The sequence below is a fragment of the Gymnoscopelus microlampas genome, assembly GCF_963454915.1.
Source record: "Gymnoscopelus microlampas genome assembly, chromosome: 3".
Taxonomy (NCBI): Eukaryota; Metazoa; Chordata; class Actinopteri; order Myctophiformes; family Myctophidae; genus Gymnoscopelus; species Gymnoscopelus microlampas.
In genome coordinates, this window is record NC_139940.1 from 8,358,555 (window position 1) to 8,380,732 (window position 22,178).

A 22,178-nucleotide genomic window follows, 5' to 3' on the forward strand; every position below is an offset into this window, starting at 1 on the left:
ACAAATATAGGTACAAAAAACAGCAAGAATACATCCAAAAAACCTACTCCCTGGCAGGGCAGGAATTTCAGGGAGGCCATGAAGGCCATGGCCGCCATTGCCCCTCAGTTTGGCCTTCTGCCCTTCAAAACATTATCTGCCCTGAGGCCACAGTGGCCTTGATGCCCCATCCACACTGCCCTCAGCTGATTTAACAGTTTCTGCTAAATCATCTGTTTACAGCAGGACGCCGTCTTTACGGATTATCCAGGTATCCAACAAACTAACTCTATGAAAATCGAGGTTCACAGTGAACTTTAAATGTTCTGAGGAAGAGTTTAGGAAATTACAGAAAGATTGTAAAGGGTCAACAGAGCCTCTTGAAGAGGCAAAAAATATCGTCCACATACGTGTACCTTCTATAAATCAACAAGTTGGAAAAGACAGGATTGACAACACTGTTAAGATTTTTTCTTTTTTCCAGGTAATCCACAAATAGACAGGCAAAGTTGCATGACATGTTAGAGCCCATAGCCACACCTTTTCTCTGTAGGAAAAACTTGTCCTGAAACAAAGTTATGGGTTCGCAGCACCAACTGAGCAAGGGTGCTGACGCTATGATTTGACTGTATTGAATTTGCAATACAGTCTAAAAAATGCTCAAGGGCCTGAATGCGTCCATCATGGGGAACAGTGTATACAGTGCTTCCACATCAAAAGTGATTCATATACAGTCTGGCGGTTGTGAGGTCAGGGACTCCGACATTGAAATTAAATGACCAGTATCCTTCACAAAAGAGGGGAGCTCTTCAGCTATAGGTCCAATACAAATAATCTACAAAAGTAGAAATGTTGGAGGTTAGGTAACCAATGCCTGACACTATGGGGCGTCCAGGAGGATGATTCATCATGATTTGTGTGCATGGGGATCTCATCTTAAACAAGCTTAGTGCTTAATGAGTTTCCAGTTTAGTAGACCTTGTATTGTGAATTTGTACTTCCATGTACTGTTATGTACTGTCATGTACTGTTCTCATGTCTTACTAATAAAGTACATCAATCAATCAATCAAACATTCTTATGGACCTTGGGGACAGTGTAAAAGACCAGAATTCAGGGGTACTGATAGAAATTCAAACTCTTTCAGAAATAGTTGTTTTGAATTGGAGTGTAGCATCACCTGATAGACGACTATAGAAGGTGTTGTCCTGTAACTGTCTTGTACGTTCTGATATAGTCAGCCTTTTTGAGAACAACCAAAGCCTGCCTTTGTCGGCTGACCATGATACTGCTATACTGACCATGATACTGACCATGATACTGCTATACTGACCATGATACTGGTATACTGACCATGATACTGACCATGATACTGACCATGATACTGCTATACTGACCATGATACTATTACTGACCACAAGCTGACTGGAAGGTCAACAACTCCTCCGCAGTGCCCCATCACTGCAAACTCCATCGCGTCGCTCCTGCTGAGTAATGGCCGCTTCCCTAACGCAGACAAGGACTTCAATAGAACAACATCAGCAAGAGTCCACGAGCTGCTCAGGGCCCCAGGATGCGATTCCAACCTATCCATCAACTTGGCGAAAGAGATCGATCTGGCCACACAACGCCTGAAGACTGGTAAGGCACCAGGCATAGACGGCATCCACCCAGAGTACATGAAACATCAAGGCAAGAAGGCAACTGACTGGCTCTGTTCCTTCCTTTCTGCATGCCTCCAGTACTCAAAGCTGCCAAAGATCTGGCGTTGTGCTAAAGTGATCGCCCTGCCAAAGCCAAACAAGCCGAGCAATGACCCAAAGGGATACCGGCCCATCTCACTGCTGTGCGTACCCTTCAAGCTCCTTGAACGCCTCATCCTGGCACGCCTCACCCCAGTGATCGACCCCCAGCTGCCCAAAGAACAGGCTGGCTTTCGAAGCGGTATGTCAACAACAGACCAGGTGACCCTTCTGTGCCACGACATAGAAGACAGCTTCCAGGCAGGAGAGAAGGCGGGTGCCGTCTTCCTAAACCTCACGGCTGCCTACGACACTGTCTGGCTGCGTGGGCTACATATGAAGCTTCTGGAGACCATCCCAGACAAGCACATGGTGAGCTTCATAATGGAGTTGCTGAGCAACCGCAGCTTTCGGCTACACACCAGTAACGGCCAAAGCAGCAGGGTGAGAAAGCTCAAGAACGGTGTCCCGCAGGGCTCAGTGCTAGCACCGATGTTATTCAACATCTACATCCACGACTTACCCACAACAACATCAAGGAAGTACGGCTATGCAGACGACCTGGCCATTTTGCTCAGCAAGCCATCCTGGGAAGCAGTAGAAGAGGGCCTCTCTGAGGACATGAACATTCTGTCCTCATACCTGAAGAACTGGCGCCTGAAGCTCAGTGTTGAGAAGACCGTATCAACAATGTTCCACCTTTACAACAAGGAAGCAACCCGTGAAATTAACATCATGGTTGAAGATGCCCGGCTACAGTCTCAGTCCTCCCCGACATACCTTGGGGTGAAGCTGGACAGAACACTGTCATTCAAACAACACCTGGACAGTGTCAAGGGAAAGACCACCGCCCGTGCCGCATTGATACGCCGTCTAGCCGGTACTACGTGGGGAGCCACCACAAAAACACTGCGCATCTCCACCGAGGCTCTGGTGTTCCCCGCCGCTGAGTACTGTGCCCCAGTCTGGAGCCGTAGCCCTCATGTGAAAAAGCTGGATGCTGCCCTCAACACCGCCCTACGGACCGTCTCCGGATGTCTACGAGCCACCCCATCATACCAACTACCTGTCCTCGCTGGAATCGCTCCAGCAGAGGTCAGACGAGAAGCCGCCACGCTGGCCCTCGCTCGGAAGGCACAGATGAGTGAATCCCACCTCCTCCACAAGGTCGTCACGGAGACACCACATCGCGTGCGCCTCAAGTCCCGGCGCCCATTTGCCACACAGGCCCAGGAACTGCTCCGCACAACACCAGCGGACACCTCCGAGGCTTCCTGGGTGAAGGCAAGATGGAGGGACCAGTGGAAGGCAGCAGAACCATCCAGGCTCCACAAATACATCGAGGACCCAGCAGATGTTCCTGGCCAGCACCTCCCATGCAAGGAGTGGACAACCCTCAATCGCCTGAGGACAGGTGTTGGACGTTTCAATGCATCAATGCACAAGTGGGGTCTCACAGACAATGCCCATTGCGAATGTGGGGATCCAGAACAGACTGTGGAACACGTTATGACCAGCTGCCCCAAATTCCGGCCACCTAATGGTGATCGTGGTTTAATTGACCTAGACAATGACACACTGGACTGGCTTGCTGCAACGGAGCTGAAGGTCTAAGGACATACGACAGAAGAAGAAGACTGACCATAATACTGACCATGATACTGACCATGATACTACTATACTGACCATGATACTGCTATACTGACAATGATACTGACCATGATACTGCTATACTGACCATGATACTGAATATGATACTGCTATACGAATCATGATACTGACCATGATACTGACCATGATACTGACCATGATACCGTGATACTGACCACAATGCTGACACGATACTGACCATGATACTGACCATGATACTGACCATGATACTGACCACAATACTGACACAATACTGAGATGATACTGACATGATACAACATCTAGAACCTCTTCTTGGAGTCAGAGCCGATCACGCCCCAGTGAGCTCCGATGGAGGTTTTTCCGCTGCCGTTGTGGCGTCCGCTGATGAACAGCAGTTTAGCGTCAGGGTGCTTTGGGCAGAAGTTGAAGGAATAGCCAGTGGGCTGGCCTACTGATAAGAAGCGGCCCCCATTGATCACAAATTGCAACTGCAAAAGAAACACAAATTAAAGGGTTAACTCAGTATATTGAACTGGTGTAGGCTCCATTGCTGTGAACCAGTACATTATTTGTTTTAATGTAGGCAGAGAAGGTGATGTCATAATAGACACAGGTATTTAAGGCCTTCTGAACAGGCAGCTAACAGGTCAGTAATCTGTGGGTCCTCAACAATGCTGGTAGCATGTTGAGAGGAGGATGTTTGAGTGTTGACCTGTTAACTTGGTAAGCCTGTGTTTGTTTTTTTGTATCCTCGCTTTTATTGTTGTATTCTATATGATACAATGAATGTTTTTATATCATCAGGTCTTTGATACTCACTGTTGGTGCTTTGTGGTGCCTGTCCAGTGTTCAGCAATTGTTTGGGGTGTGGCCTAGTCTCTGTGAAATAGGCATGTAACCCTTTAAACTGGAGATATGTGAGTATCAGATTATGTATGTGCAAAGGAGAACAAATGTCTATGTAGGCTTTGTTGTTCATGATTTTGTATGACATTTTGGTTTAACTTATATCTGTTGTCATTGTATAACTGGTGCAGACAGGGGAGCGTGATGTGTGAAAACATTGAGAGGCTTCTGATGTGTGTGTATATAATAAGAGCTAAGGTAATCCTTTTATTGGTTTGCCCATTGTATCTCATGTGACATATTGTGTTTATGTATTACATGCTTTGTGCATATTGTGAGTTTTCTTCCGTTTTATATTTGCTCAAACACTTTTAACCATTTCTATATATGCACATAAATTAAAGTACCATTTTTGTAAGCTTTTCTATAATAGAATAATTGCTATTTTTATACCCTTCACTTTGGTCTGCCTTACATTTATGTAGCGGGGTAACATTCATAATTTTATTGAAGAATTGTCACAGCTTTACAGAAAAGGATAAAGAAACTCTTCAAGTTGTCTAAACAAACAAACGCACAAGACAAACACAAACCCTCCCACCCAACCCTCTGGTGAACCAGTATATTCATGAAATTAATATGACTTTGGCTTTGCTTTTAAATTCCCCTGTAAACCACCGGTTAGGTTATTACAGTATGTCAAGCAGTACTTATTTTAGTTTTTCCAAGAAGGAAGAAACAAAGGACAGGTTTTCGAAAGACAATGTGTGCTTGTTTCTTTGGAATGTGTTGAATGAAAGCTTTATTTTCGTGTCATGCCACCATTTTGGCCCATCCCATATTGGATTATATGACACATTACACAGAAAGAAAACAACATTAACAGTCCTTCCTGTTCATACGTCCTTCCTTATAACATAACAAATAAATAAAACATGCATACAGTACCTATAAGAACAAAAACAAGACAATGCCATTTTACATGTACATAAATGGCCCTCCTCCTCATTGACCAGGCCTTGTCAAGAAATGAAGCAAATGAAAAAATGTCTCGTTGAAATAGACGTTTCAGTTTCTCTGAGTCATCCAACCACACAAATTCATACTTAGGATCTACCTTATTATACTACCTGTAGAATGGACAAAACAAAATGCGTTTCAATTTCATTAAGATCATACAAACCACATAATCTATCCTCCTCAATCGTGCCTACATATACCCGTCTCAATATGAAGACCAAGTATGCCAGCCCTGATTTGAGCACATATGCTTTGTTTCTTTTTTTTTTTACAAATGATACAATACATCATTTTCTGGCCAGTAGACATGCTTATCTCACAATAAGTGCGGAGCTTTGGTTTACACCATACTGTATATCCAGAGCCCATCTGTCCTTTACTTGTTGAAAAATATTTTCTTTTATTACCATACACTCTACTTTTTCTTTATTATAAAAATGGTCTTTATACCCTGCTCTCAAAAGAATGTCATACATGTCCGTAGCCCATGCGCCCTTGATCAAAATGTCCCACTCGAGAACAAATGTCTATATAGGCTTTGTTGTTCATGATTTTGTATGACATTTTGGTTTAACTTATATCTGTTGTCATTGTATAACTGGTGCAGACAGGGGAGCGTGATGTGTGAAAACATTGAGAGGCTTCTGATGTGTGTGTATATAATAAGAGCTAAGGTAATCCTTTTATTGGTTTGCCCATTGTATCTCATGTGACATATTGTGTTTATGTATTACATGCTTTGTGCATATTGTGAAATGTCTGCTTTGTCATTGATCTGTAGGTCCATGTGGAACAAGCGGCACACTAGGGACCGCTATTCCTTTTGATTTATGTTTGATTTACTTTACTTTTTGTACCAGTTTTCTTCCGTTTTATATTTGCTCAAACACTTTTAACCATTTCTATATATGCACATAAATTAAAGTACCATTTTTGTAAGCTTTTCTATAATAGAATAATTGCTATTTTTATACCCTTCACTTTGGTCTGCCTTACATTTATGTAGCGGGGTAACATTCATAATTTTATTGAAGAATTGTCACAGCTTTACAGAAAAGGATAAAGAAACTCTTCAAGTTGTCTAAACAAACAAACGCACAAGACAAACACAAACCCTCCCACCCAACCCTCTGGTGAACCAGTATATTCATGAAATTAATATGACTTTGGCTTTGCTTTTAAATTCCCCTGTAAACCACCGGTAAGGTTATTACAGTATGTCAAGCAGTACTTATTTTAGTTTTTCCAAGAAGGAAGAAACAAAGGACAGGTTTTCGAAAGACAATGTGTGCTTGTTTCTTTGGAATGTGTTGAATGAAAGCTTTATTTTCGTGTCATGCCACCATTTTGGCCTATCCCATATTGGATTATATGACACATTACACAGAAAGAAAACAACATTAACAGTCCTTCCTGTTCATACGTCCTTCCTTATAACATAACAAATAAATAAAACATGCATACAGTACCTATAAGAACAAAAACAAGACAATGCCATTTTACATGTACATAAATGGCCCTCCTCCTCATTGACCAGGCCTTGTCAAGAAATGAAGCAAATGAAAAAATGTCTCGTTGAAATAGACGTTTCAGTTTCTCTGAGTCATCCAACCACACAAATTCATACTTAGGATCTACCTTATTATACTACCTGTAGAATGGACAAAACAAAATGCGTTTCAATTTCATTAAGATCATACAAACCACATAATCTATCCTCCTCAATCGTGCCTACATATACCCGTCTCAATATGAAGACCAAGTATGCCAGCCCTGATTTGAGCACATATGCTTTGTTTCTTTTTTTTTTTACAAATGATACAATACATCATTTTCTGGCCAGTAGACATGCTTATCTCACAATAAGTGCGGAGCTTTGGTTTACACCATACTGTATATCCAGAGCCCATCTGTCCTTTACTTGTTGAAAAATATTTTCTTTTATTACCATACACTCTACTTTTTTCTTTATTATAAAAATGGTCTTTATACCCTGCTCTCAAAAGAATGTCATACATGTCCGTAGCCCATGCGCCCTTGATCAAAATGTCCCACTCGATTACACTTGTGTTACTTGGAATGGATAGGCTGGTTAACTACAAACAATAGGCTCTATGCACAGGAGCCATTTTGGAGAGAAATTGGGCCTCTTCTTACTTCCTTCACAGGTGTTACCAATGATATTAATGAAGGCTATGTTCCATTCTGGTCAAACAGAGTCAGGGTGCTGATATTTTTCATGTTGGCTCACTGGAAACACTCTGCTACACCAGTTGGTTTCAAAGTGTGGTCCAGGACCCTCATGGTTCCTTCAGGGGGTTCCAAATGGCACCTTTAAAAGGTGTGTAACTCTGAGAGTTTACAAATGGAACCAAACGGACTCGTGCCGAGGTGGTTCTTAACTGGGATGCCCATGTGGCCTATAAGTGGGTTCTACCTGGGCCCTTGGTGTATTCCAACCAACCACAGTGCAGTGGCCATCACTCCAAATGTTGTGACGTCAGGGCTCTCAATACTGCACATTGGGGTAGGAGGAGGGGTGCAGGGCGGGCGCACAGATCGCTGAACCAATGGTAGCCCACGGATGTTTTCTCTGGAGATTTAAAATCCGCCCCTCTATGCCACATATCAGACGCGCTACAGGGTCTTTACTCACCGAGCCATGGCCCCACTGGCTACGCCAGTGATATGCGCTGCCAAGTGGGCGTGGGCAATAGAGCTGAGGCCGCGCGCAGCGCCGAATGGAAAGAAACCACAACTATCGAATCTACGATTGCTATGGTAGAACTGGTAGAACTTGATCTGCACCTGACCTCAAGTAACACTGTCCTCCGATAATAACCATATGACCCGCACCCAAATGGCCCTTTGCTCATGTAATGTGTGATGGAAGCACTAACTGTACTGATAAGAACCAATTATTGAAATCCCAAATACGGAATAGACCACATTTAATACCTGTCTTAGCCTCCTGGCAGTCTTAAGGTTTTCTTCAGAATAGGTAACCTCTTTAACCCTGGCATCCCCATTTTGGGCATGTCATTAATCATTATAGGCTAAGTAAATAAATAAATAATTAGAAACATTTCTGAAATGTTTTGAAAATACCAGATTTACAATATCTCAACATGTCATGGTGTATTGTGTTGTGAGCTTGTAGATTGGCTTTTAAAACAATGGCTTATTACGGGGCCAGACTTCCAGCATGGACCCGTTTTGATATTGGCATTATTCCATTTCTTCTGCCACTTTTCGCAGTTCTGGCTGAACCGTGCATACGCTTTTTACGAAACTCGGCCATATGATAGATGGTCATGAAAAACTATCAAGAAATAAATCTCACAATCTTTCGTCGAAAGGTGGCGCTATAGCACTTAATTGAAAATGCCAACTTTGAACAGGTACAACTCATGCCTTGTTTGACCTACAGCCATAAAACTTCGATACACACATGCGTCTCCTCATGATGAACAACTTTCACACTCTGACTTTTGACCTCTGACCTTTAGATCTCCCACCATTTTGAATTATATGAAAAACAGTTAAAACCTATCTCCTCCTGGGATTTTTGAGTAATCTGCACGAAACGTTTTACACATGAACTTCGGACCTATGCCGACTCAACGATGCAGCGGATTTTCCATAAGTGAAAAAATGAAGCTTTAATGAGCCAATGAATATTGCAGTTTTATGACAATTATTCATCTGCCCCTAACACATACATGCAGACTCACATTTCTTTGAAACTTTGCGGGAATGTTGAGGGTCATTCCAAATATCACTGAAACCAATCTTACTCCAATTAGTCAAAGGGGGGCGCTATAGCAATTTTTTGAAAATGCAAACTTTAAACAGGCAAAAGTCATGCCTCGTTTGGCCGACAGCCATTAAACCTGCTTACACATGTGCCTTGACTCATGAGGAACACATGTATCACGTTGACCAGTAAGGTCCGCCCTTAGATTGTCCGCAATTTTGAGCAGTTTGAAAAACACTTAAACACAGGATTTTAAGCTATTTGCGTGAAACTGTATCATCTGTTTCATCTCCTTTTTCACAGCTTCTTGTCTGTTGGTCCAATGGCTTCTCGCATAAACATGTGTCTCACAACCTGAGGGTCGCCAGTTCAAGACTCACTTGATACAGACTTCATTAAAGTTGCATTGTACACAACATGATTGTGTCTATTAATACATGTGCAATTGTTAAATATAACATGAAATGCTTAGCAATATTTGTTTGTCAATTTTCTGACATTTCATTTCATTTCATTTTGTTTCGCATATGATAGTGTATTACAGTTCACACAATTCATAATTTCAATAGTTCATTAAGTCACATACACCCATAAGCGAAAAGGAGCAGGAAGAAGAATAAATTCTTATTAATACCTGCCCCCTATCCCATTAAAAAAAAATATATATATCCTTGATGATCGGCGCATACCACCAGTACCTGTGCACTAACATGCACGGTTAAACATAACCAAAAAAAAAAAAAAAGCAAAAACAAGCAACAAAACAAGCAACAAATGAACAAACATATATAGTAAACAAACAACAATAACAAAAGATAACTCCAAAGTCAAATCCTTTCCTATTGTCGAATACATTTTTTTTATACAATTTTTTAAATTGATAAATATTTGTACAACATTTTAAGTCAGTGTGGAGCGAATTCCACATTCTGATTCCTACAACTGAAGGACACATTTGCCTTTGAGTGGTTCGCGCAAACTGATACTTAAAATCATATTTCCTCCTACTGTCCCCACTTTCTGAACTACATACAAACAGCTTTTGTACATTAGCTGGCAGCGTTTTGCTTTTTGCCCTAAACATGATTAATAATGTCTGTAGCTTCACTAACTCTTCAAGTTTCAAAACTCTCGAATGTATAAATAGTCTGTTTGTGTGTTCTCTATAATTGACATTATGCATGATTCTTACCGCTCTCTTCTGTAGTATGTATAATGGTTTTATGGTTGTCACATACGTATTCCCATACTTCAGAACAATAACTGAGGTATGGTGAAATAAGTGAACAATATACAGTAGTGTTCGCATTGACACGTAATCTAACACATGTCTTACTTTATTTAAAACAAAAATGCTCTTAGAAATCTTTTTTAAGCATGTGCTATATGGGGTTTCCATGTTAATTCGTCATCCATTATTACTCCCAAAAATCTAAATTCTGATACTCTTTCAATTGCCACTCCATCTATTGATAATAACACCTCGTCATCCTTTTCCCGATTACCAAAAATCATAAACTTCGTTTTTTCCAGATTTAACGATAACTTGTTTTCATCAAACCATTTTTTCAGTTTTGTCATTTCATATACAATGCTTTCAGCTAATTCTTTTAAATTATATCCAGCCAGAGCAATGGAAATTTGTGTCATCTGCGAACAAAAGAAATTGTAACAATTTTTGACACGTCACAAATGTCATTAATGTACAAATTAAAAGGTTTTGGTCCTAAGACGGAACCTTGTGGAACCCCACATTCAATATTCATATACTCAGATGTTTTACCAGCATACTGCACATACTGTTGTCTTTTATCTAAATAACTTCTCATCCAGTCAAGCACCATTCCTCTCACACCATATGTATATAGCTTAGACATCAAAATAGAGTGATTCAAAGTATCAAAAGCCTTTTTTAAACATAATCATGTTCTTGTAGAAAGTGAGCAACAGCAACAGTCCACCTGGCCTATTCCCATGGATCGGATCTACCCACCTCACCTGCTGTCATTCCCTCTCAATCCATAATCACACCTGCCCTCACTCACTCCTCATTAGTCTCTCTTTTCAAAGAGAACATTAACTCAAATCTTTGCTTCTGGGGGTCCCTGGCACAAAACATTTTCAGATGGCGGTCCGCGGCCAAATGTATATCAATTTAGGGGTCCCTGGGCCTGGCATGAAAAAGGTTGAAAACCACTGGTCTATAGTACGTAGGTAGTGTACTGTAGGTGTGGGACGGCCTCTTGAACAGTGTCCATATGTTGGCTCCCACACACCAGTTTACGATCCAAGATGGCGCCACGTACCGTACCGCTGCTTTGTCTTGTGCTCCTCTCATACAATGCAGCTTTTATATACGTATCCGTATAAGCTCCACTGCAGCGCCACTTTGTTGAAATCTTTTTAGGGTTTTATCATTATTGTTGTTGTTATTATCTATGCTGCTGGATTGTCTGAAGGAAGTCTAACAATAACACGTTTACCTCTTTAAGTACCTGTACACAAGATGTAACAATAAAGTACAAGTTTGAACTCTTGAACTGTCTGGAAGCTCCTGGTGTCGATGGCAGTGACTTCTTCCAGCTAAACTAGTTTGTTGTTTGTCAAGGTATTCTATGTCGATGAGAAAGTCGTAAGTAGAACAATGGGAAAAGAAACGTGAGAGTCAAAACAGACAACGAAGGGCATGACAGGACTGCAGTGTCACAATAGTTTGATGCAAAGGTGCCTGACTTTGATCAGAGGTAGATGGAGGGTTACCGTGGATTGTGATTGTGTTTATTATAGTTGATATTTTAATTATTGGACACTTTGATAATCTGCTTTTCAGTTCTGCCCTCCTTTGACCTTTGGCTTAGTAGCAAGCAAGTCCTTCTGAACAGATGACATGACATGTTTTTGTTTTTTTTTCCTATGCACCGTTTTTCATTGTGGTCTCTCTCTCTCTCTCTCTCTCTCTCTCTCTCTTTTGGCGGACCCCCTGTAGTAACTCTGAGGACCCCCTAGGGGTCCCGGACCCCCTGTTGAAGACCCCTGCTGTTAACTGGGAAAAAAATACTTTTTCCCCCCTTTTTTTCAAAAGGGCACTTCTGGTCAAGAGGGCAAAGGGCAGGTTCTCTAGCACCACCTAGAGTCTATCTGTGCACGTCCCTGGTCCTCACTATTGTTCTCTCTTTGCCTAGGGATCTGGTGCTGAGGCCCCAAGTCCGGACCAGGCGACGCCCGCTCCAGAGGTGGTGGTATCCCCATTCCTTTATGTGTTCTATTTAGATTATTTTACCCTTTTCATTTTTGTGTGCTGTGGCTTGGGGTGCCACTGCCCTGGGCTGGTTAGCCAGTCCCCCCCCTGTCCCTTGGTAAGCCTCGGCACTGAGCCCTGTAGAAGTACATGGATCTTGCTGAACTACAGTGATACATTTTAACCTGTTACTGCGTCATTGTTAAATACTCTGACCTGGTATTGCCTTTTGGAGGCCTATCTATATTGTGAATAAAACTGATTATCATTTGCATTGATTCATGTTTCTGCCTTTATAATTTATTGTACACAAACTGGGCGAGGAGTAACTCATGTTTCATGTTTTTTTTTACATCTGCCTTTTTAGAGAGCCACCAGGAGGCTGACTTTTGTAAAACAAATGTTTTCCTCTTACTCCTTCAGGTTCTGTCCAAAAAACACGCAAATCGGTCACAGTATCTCTATAGTCATGTGATCAAGAGGGATGTGTCCGATATTTCATATTCCATCCTACTTGCCTAACATTGGCTTACAAAGCTTGCAGGATAGGTCCGTTTTGAACAAAATTCCTCAAATCATGAACGCAGTGTGCGATTTCCGTGAAATTTTGTACGCACATTCCCACTAGGCTGAGGATGAAATGCCCCCCTTTTCACATTGGCGCCACCAGCGCCACCAGCAGGCCCTCCCTCCCTCCCTCCCTCCCTCCCTCCCTCTCTCTCTCTCTCTCTCTCTGGCTCTCTCTGGCTGGCCCATACTTGCGGAAGGCAAGTTTAGGAGGTGATATGCCTTCCTTATCCAACATTAAGCATGGATAATATATGACAGTCTTGTATCAAGGCTAGATGCTATCTATCTGAATAATGTTAAACTGTTAACTCTGCATAGTGTGTGGTGTGTTGCAAGTAACTATGACTACATATCTTATCTTGATAGTCAAGTAATCAAGACGCTCCGTGGGGATGTCATGGGAAAACAAAACACCTCTATGGTAATAAAAGGTTTCGGATATACAGGTTTCGCATATACGTTTAAATGTTTAGAAACACAAGGAAGAACATTGACATTTCCTGGTCATCGGCATTGTCTCTGTAATCTGCATTGTGAAAGTGTGTTCATTTCCACACCCATATTAAGTGTATATAAGAGCTGCTGTTTCTGATATCCAACACTTCAACACAGGACGAACCACAACACATCATTCTACTGAAGGTTTGACATGACTCCTCGTCTCTGTCCTTGTTGTTACTTCTCTGACTTTCAGAGGTATCTCTAACACGTCTGTTTCCTTCTAGAAGGAAATCATCTTCATCTTCATCACCATCATCATCATGACCATGAGGATGCTGAGTGTGCCTCTACTTCTCTGCTCTGTGATGGCCTGGACTACTGCTGCTCCTACTGCAGGTGCGTGTGTGTGTGTGTGTGTGTGTGTGTGTGTGTGTGTGTGTGTGTGTGTGTGTGTGTGTGTGTGTGTGTGTGTGTGTGTGTGTGTGTGTGTGTGTGTGTGTGTGTGTGTGTGTGTGTGTGTGTGTGTGTGTGTGTGTGTGTGTGTGTGTGTGTGTGTGTGTGTGTGTGTGCGTGCGTGCGTGCGTGCGTGTGTGTGCCTGTGCCTGTGACGGTATTACTGAGTTATATAGCTAAACCAGTTTGTTTTAAATCAAGAAAATTAGAAAATAAAATGAAAATGAAACAAAGCTGCCCATCCATCCGTCTGTCTATCCTTCGGTCTGTCCATCCTCATCCTTTTTTCTCCTTAGTAAGATGACCAATCAATCTGAGCTTGCACAATGACTTTTCATGGAATCATGGAATGGTACAACAACAACAAAAAAACATTGGAAAAAAAGCCACATTGATAACAGATGCGTTTCTGTTTACAGTAACTGTTGAAACCGGCTACCACCCTGCAGATTATGTTTGTTTTAGGATTTCCTGATTTTGTTAGTTTTTGTGTTCAATGTCTTCAATGTCTATGTTGTATTTTCAGGAGAGCATGCAGTTGTCAAGAGGTGTGCAAAATGTCCAAATGAATGGAATGGACACTGTTACATATTTGAAGAGGCTAAGGTGGCTTGGGCTGATGCAGAGGTAGAATAAACAAACACATGCTTGCATCTTGTATTGTATTTCTATATGCATCTATGTATTATGTTATTTGAATAATATTCAAATTCTTCTGTTTATATTGTTCTGTAGAAAACCTGTCTGTCTCAGGGTGGAAACCTAGCATCCATTCACAGCAAAAAAGAACACACATTCATTCAAGACCTGATACGTTCCAAAACTGGTGCAAATACTAAAGCGTGGATCGGTGGCTATGATGTAACAGGCGAGGTAAGGAACATTAACCCTTATAAACTGTGACTGATAAAACATTACCTTATATTACACTGACACATGATACACTACACACTGTACCTGTATGTCAACATACAGTGAGTTGTTAAATGGTAACATATTATAATGTATTGACAATTATGATGTTGTATTGTCATCTAGAATGGTGCTTGGCTGTGGAGTGACGGTACCCCAATGACCTTCACAGACTGGGGGAAGGGAGAACCCAACAATAGTGGAGGAAGACTACAGAACTGCATGGATCTGAACCATGGTAAATCACAACCTTTTACCAAAATGTTTGTTTTAACAACAAAAAAGTATAATAATCACTAACAGCTCCTTTAAGTAATAACATAGTATGAGACTTAATGTCGTCTTTATGCTCAACATCTTCTTTCTCTTTATACAACAGGTGTCCTGTGGGATGATGAGTTATGCCATAACAAGTATGCCTTCGTCTGCAAAAAAACAGCTGAGAGCGCTGAATAACGTGGAGATTATGAACGCACGCAGGCACGCACACACACACACTGTAACCACACAAAATCTTTGTGTGTGTGTGTGTGTGTGTGTGTGTGTGTGTGTGTGTGTGTGTGTGTGTGTGTGACTCCTAATATCTATGCCCTGCAAAGCCAAAGTGCAGTAACTACACAAAATAATCTAACTAATAAAAAGTCTTCAATTGGTCAGTCAAATGGGTTATCTGTATATAAAGTGATATTGCACTAATTGTATATCCGTTCATCAGGTAATTGTTTATCCCCCAAAAGTATGAAGACTGATTTGACCTTTGAGAAAAATAAATATGTCAATCTGTCAATGTGTCCAAAAATATAGTTACTGCACTTTGGCTTTACAAATTGTAACGCTACTGAAGGAATGAAGAGACAAGTGACATTAACAGCAGATGGACAGTGACTCTCAGGTGTTGTGATGATAATGAGAGGAACATGAATGGAATGGATGGTTTGATTTAAGCAGCACATAACTTGCTTCAATGTCTTTACTTGCATCAAAAAAATAATAAAAAAAACATTTAAATAATTCAGTGTGAGTCATTCAGAGAGAACCTCTGCTTTTATGCTGCTCCACTGTCATGTCCACCTACAACAATATACAGTATACCATTTAGTCCGGTATTCTGAATTTACTTGAGTAAAAGTATAAAAGTATTGGCATCAAAATATACTTACAGTACTAAAAGCAAAAGTACTCACTATGCTGAATGTTCCATTTCACAAGTTTTCAGATGTATAAAATGTATACAAATCTTTTGAAAATAGCAGATCTACAAGCTCATAACGAGTCGCTTTGCGAAGTGGTGTGAGCTTGTACATCGGCTATTTTCAAATAGCCAATGTATTACATAGGGCTGAAGTGGTTAATGTATGTTTTGTAATAATAATCTAAATCTACAAAGTAACTAGTGACTTGACTTTTCAAATAATTGTAGTGGATTAAAAGTACAACATTTGCCTCCGAGATGTAGTGGAGTAAGTAAAAGTACTGAATACTCCAGTTGAGTAAAACATACCTCAAAATTGTACTTTACTTGTAGCCTACAAACAAATCTTTATGATACTCTTCGTAAAGCCCATTGCCCCCATGAGTGTGTTTAACAGGACCACTGTTGCTGAACAAAAAAAACAGCAGAGTAACTCATTCTGTATCTGCTAACTCAAGTTAATGAATAAAATAATTGCAGGCTGCAGTGTAATTCTGTGTGTATCTGCTGACATCAAGTGGATAAAGACAAGAACTGCAAACATCAATGTATTTCCCAGAGATACAGCATGGCAGTATGATTTTTTTTGCCAGTGATACAATTAAAAAGGACTGATTATGTTTGTATGTTTTTTGCCTACACATATATTTTTTTGCCTACACATAAAGTACACGTAAAGTGTAATGTGAAAGTGTGTACATTTCCACACCCACATACAGTATAAGAGCTGCTGTTTCTGATATTCAACACTTCAACACAGGAAGAACCACAACATCATTCCACTGAAGGTTTGGCATGACTCCTGAGAGACTCCTCGTCTCCTCTGTCCTTGTTGTTACTTCTCTGACTTTCAGAGGTATCTCTAACATGTCTGTTTCTTTCTAGAAGGAAATCATCTTCATCTCCATCATCATCATCATCATGACCATGAGGATGCTGAGTGTGCCTCTACTTCTCTGCGCTGTGATGGCCTGGACAACTGCTGCTGCTCCTACTGCAGGTGTGTGTGTGTGTGTGTGTGTGTGTGTGTGTGTGTGTGTGTGTGTGTGTGTGTGTGTGTGTGTGTGTGTGTGTGTGTGTGTGCGCGTGCGTGCCTGCAAGGGTATTACTGAGTTGTGTAGCTATACCAGTTTGTTTAAAATTAAGTTATCTTTTTCTCTTTTTAAATTCTAATATAAAAATATAGCTGCAAGCAGCGATAATACGGGGCCAGTGAATAGAGAGAGAGAGAGACATGGAAACGGAATAGATTGAAGAGAGAGAGAGTGACATGGAAACAATAGATTGATGAGAGAGAGAGATGGAAACATAATGGTTTGATTGGACATCTCAACCTACTGCCATTAACAGGATTCGAACTCTCAACCTTCAGACTAATAGGCTGCAACACTACCTATAGTGCTATAGCTTTGTCCAGGCTGATATTGTCTGTTGAAGATGATAAACTCTTGCCTTCTTTCATGAACCAAGCCCCTGTTTCACTAACACTAAGATCACTCGTTCACAAACCATTTACCAATGAAGAAATTGTACATCTCCTCAGAACCAAAACTAGTGAAAGTAGCCGATCTACAAGCTCACAAACCATGAAAAGTTGTGAGATTGTAGATCAGCTATTTTCAGAATGAAGTATGTCATACGTTGAAAAAACGTACTCTCAAATAAGCATTTCAGGTTATCTTTACCATTTGCACATGTATTCATTGATACAGTCATGTTGTTTGCAATTCAACTTAAATTAAGTCTGCATCAAGTGAGGCTTGAACTGGCAACCTTGAGATTGTGAGGCATTCATTTAAGGGAGACGCCATTGGCCCAACAGACAAGTAACTGTGAAAAAGGAGATCAAACAGATAATACAGTTTCACGCAAATAGCTGAAAAATCCTGGGTTTAAGTGTTTTTCAAACTGCTCAAAATTGCGGACAATCTAAGGGCGGAGCTTACTGGTCAAAGCGATAGATGTGTTCCTCATGAGTCAAGGCACAAGTGTAAGCAAGTTTCACGACTTTCGGCCAAACGAGGCATGACTTTTGCCTTTTTACTTTTCTGGCCCCGTAATTAATAAATCTGCCCATCCATCCGTTTGTTACGGGGCCAGAGCTCAGCTCTGGACCTGTTTTGTTATTGGCAGTATTCTGTCACTTCTTCTTCTGCCACTTTTCGCAGTTCAGGCTGAACCTAGCAGTCGCTTTTTACGAAACTCGGCCATATGGTAGATGGTCATGAAAAACTATCAAGAAATAATTCTCACAATCTTTTGTCCAAAGGTGGCGCTATAGCACTCAATTGAAAATGGCAACTTTGAACAGGTACAACTCATGCCCTGTTTGACCTACAGCCATGAAACTTGGATACACATATGCGTCTCCTCATGCTGAACAACTTTCACCCTCTGACTTTTGACCTCTGACCTTTAGATCTCCCACCATTTTGAATTATATTGAAAAACAGTCATTGGCTCCTAACTTCTGCATTTTTTCACTTATGGAAAATCCGTTGGAAATTTTTGTAGGCAGAGGTCCAAAGTTGAAGTGTTAAACGTTTCGTGCAGATTGCTCAAAAATCCCAGGAGGAGATAGATTTTAACTATTACAGTTTTATGAAAATTATTCATCTGCACCTAAAACATACATGCAGACTCACATTTCTTTGAAACGTTGCAGAAATGTACAGGGTCATTCCAAATATCACTGAAACCAATCTTACTCCAATTGGCCAAAGGGGGGCGCTATAGCAATTATTTGAAAATGCAAACTTTAAACAGGCTTAAGTCATGCCTCGTTTGGCCGAAAGTCGTGAAACTTGGTTACACTTGTGCCTCGACTCATGAGGAACACATGTATCGCTTTGACCAGTAAGCTCCGCCCTTAGATTGTCCGCAATTTTGAGCAGTTTGAAAAACACTTAAACCCAGGATTTTTCAGCTATTTGCGTGAAACTGTATCATCTGTGTGGTCTCCTTTTTCACAGTCCCTTGTTGTTGTTGTTGTTGTTGCTGTTGCTGTTGCTGTTGCTTTCAAACGGTTGACTTCAAGTGTCTGTTGTATTTTCAGGAGAGTATGCAGTTGTCAAGAGGTGTGTGTGTCCAAATGACTGGATTGAATGGAATCAACACTCTTATATATTTGAAGAGGCTAAGGTGGCTTGGGCTGATGCAGAGGTAAAATATACAAACACATGATTGGATCTTGTACTTTATTTCTATATGCATCTTTGTTATTATGTTATTTAACTAATATTATATTGTTCTGTAGAAAGCCTGTTTGTCTCAGGGTGGAAACCTAGCATCCATTCACTACAAAAGAGAACACACGTTCATTCAAGACCTGATACGTTCCAAAACTGGTGCAATGACTCAAGCGTGGATCGGTGGCTATGATGAAACAGGCACGGTAAGGAACATTAACCCTTATAAACTGTGTCTGATAAAACCTTACCTTATATTAAACTGACAAATGATCAGGGACGCAGAGGGCATTTTAGTACCGAAGGGGACACGTGCGCTGGGTGATGTTATGATGTTGTATTGTCATCTAGAATGGTGCTTGGATGTGGAGTGACGGTCGCCCAATGACCTTCACAGACTGGAGGAAGGGAGAAGCTAACAACAGTGGAGGACATCAGAACTGCATGGTTATGAACCATCCTGGTAAGTCACAACATTTTAACAAAATGTTTGTTTTAACAACACAAAAGTATAATAAGTGTAATAATAATAATAATAATAATAATAGTAGTAAAATAAGAACAAAAAATTAAGCAAATGCCATGTATTATGATTATTATTTATTGAGTATTTATGAGTGCTTATAGCCACAATTATATATTGTTATAAGCGGATTATAAGTATGTTATTAATGCATTATGTCATGGGATGAATAGCAAGTGTTATCCATATGTTCAACACCTGTCACCAAGTGTACAGGTATTCATATGGTAAATGTTTCTCCCCAAAATCATGATGGCTGATTTGACCGTTGACCCAAATAAACAAATTAAATAATTTCAACATAAATGTAGTTATACTCAGCACTCAGGCTTTGTAGTGCAGTAGTTGTGGTGGGGGTGATGCATTTCATAAGACACTCACAACCTAAAGCGGGGTACACACTAGGAACAGAATGGACCCATGTTATTTTTTAGAGAAACTGAGTTCCGGACCCAGACAGTACTGATAGCTGTCGGACCCGTACCCATATAGAACCGTTACTATACCAGAACCAGACCCGTACAAAACCAGAGGCTCCGAAATGCCCAAATGCCAAAGTTGTTTGCCAATTGGTAACGTTATTATTAAGAGTTGTCTAGCGTTAAATAAGACTTGTGTTTCTTACTTTATACCTAAACATAGCCCGCTGGTTGCAGCTGCAGCTGGCAGCGCCCCTGGTCACATGATGTAGGCCTATAATCCCAGTCAATCAATGCAGACAGTTTGTAAATTAAAATAAATCCACATTTCTTTAGATGTGTGTGTAATCCTTCTTCTTTAGCCGTTGCTAACGCAAATGATCATTTTCTGTCGCAGATGTTTGCTTGCTTGCTGTCGTACAGTGAGGACGTCTTTGCTGCTCACTCTGCCCTATGCTTACATTCTTCTGCTGATATACATGTTTTATTTTTCTTTGAGAAACTATACGAATGGATCCTGTATATTTATAAACCCATGGGACTCTATTTCTTCTATAGATACAAGCTTTTGCCATATTTCAATATACTATTTTTCGACCTCCAGTGACTGGGTACGTGGCATATAGCCAAAGCTAATTAGCATCAGGATGTGCCCGACTATTTCAACAGAGGACTACCAAAAACTGCTTCAAAAGATAGCAGTGCTGGAAACGGAATTACAGCGTTTAAGAGTGAACGTGGAAGTGAATCAACATTATGGGATTCCACAGTCTCAGATTTTTAATACCATTGTTAAACAGTCCATAAAAATGTGGTTTCAATTTAGGAAAAATTTTAATCTCACTCAGATAAGTTATCTCTTTCCATTGGTTTCCAACCATCTTTTTCCTGCATCACAGTCTGACTTTGCATTCCAGCTCTGGAGGAGAAACGGTCTGAACTTCTTATGTGACCTTTTTGTGGATAATACTTTTGTTGCCTGCTCTACACTTACAGAAAATTATAATATTCCTAATACCCATTTTTTCAGATATCTTCAAATTCGCAGCTTTGCGATACAGCACTTCACCTCATTTCCACATCTTACGGCTAAGTCAAAGTTTGATGAATGTTTAATTTTGAATCCTTCACAGAAAGCCACCATCTCAAGTATATATAATGCGATTCAAAACCTGAACCCCCTATCCTGGGTGGGTGTAAAGTCAGCATGGGAGCAGGACATAGGCATAGAGATCCCAGATGCTATATGGAACCATAGTATTGAGCGCATCCACTCTTCATCGTTTTTGTATTAGACATTTGTCTAGTTTTATTTATATAAAAATAGACAGCTTGTTTTTACTTGAACTACTTTATTGAAAAAAAGCAAGATGCAAACTCTCAAACACAACCACATTTCAAAACAGCAACAGTCAAAACAGCATGAATGATAATCAACTTGTGTTTACTTGAACTACTGTATTTAGAAAAAAAGATTTTAAAAAAGTTTCAAGAACAACCACATCATCGTAAGTGGATTCAAAACAATCTAATGAACAGTCACGTCAAATTCCAAAATCCACTACGGATTTTCGGAGATTCAGACTCAGAATCAGAATCAAAATCAGAATCAGAATCAGAATCAGAATCAGAACCAGGATAAGATTCAGTTGCAGGTCTCATTATACTGGCCCAAGCTGAGTGGACAGCTGAGTGGGATCTGAGCCAAGTTGTCACATAACCTGTTGGATTGAACATGTCTTGAGGTGGCCCAGTTAACTTGATGAACATCAAGGCTGATAGCTGTTCAATCCGTAAGTTTTTATCAGAGGTGATAATTTCATTCAATGCCTCTTCACACACTGCAGTGCTGCATGGGATGAGTTTCGTGCAGTTCAGTAAGGGCCTGAGATCATCGGGTGTGATTTCTCCATTGCACTCAATAAAGTCCCCGAACGTATCAAGTAGGTTTAGTTCATCAAATGAACGTTCCTTCTGCAGCCTGAATCTTTGGCAAAGTTTCCTTATTTCCACCCCTCCAAATACAACATCATCCACATCCATATTCTCGTAATATCCTGGCCAATTTTCAGGGTCTAGAACTTTCAATTGTGAAATCAAATCGACACATTGTGAGTCTGACTCAGTCTGTGAGGTGGCTGATGACTCTGTAAACATTCTGTGGCTAAGAATATTGCTGAGACCGATGAGAAACTGTTGACGATTGAGGGAGACTATTTATGGGTTGTCTATCAGCACAATTGTGCCAAACCTGCCTTCTGATACT

At 40.7% G+C, this 22,178-nt stretch overlaps 1 protein-coding gene across 1 annotated transcript; it reads left to right on the plus strand.

Annotated features, from left to right (window-relative positions):
• Positions 1-11,268: 11,268 nt before the first annotated feature.
• LOC311041702 (ladderlectin-like) lies at positions 11,269-20,179 on the plus strand (the record flags this gene model as incomplete). Its single annotated transcript, XM_084052181.1, has 7 exons — positions 11,269-11,278; positions 13,362-13,426; positions 13,510-13,621; positions 14,205-14,305; positions 19,039-19,176; positions 19,322-19,433; positions 20,136-20,179. 7 exons carry the CDS (start codon positions 11,269-11,271, stop codon positions 20,177-20,179), a joined length of 582 nt encoding a protein of 193 aa, XP_083908307.1.
• Positions 20,180-22,178: the final 1,999 nt, after the last annotated feature.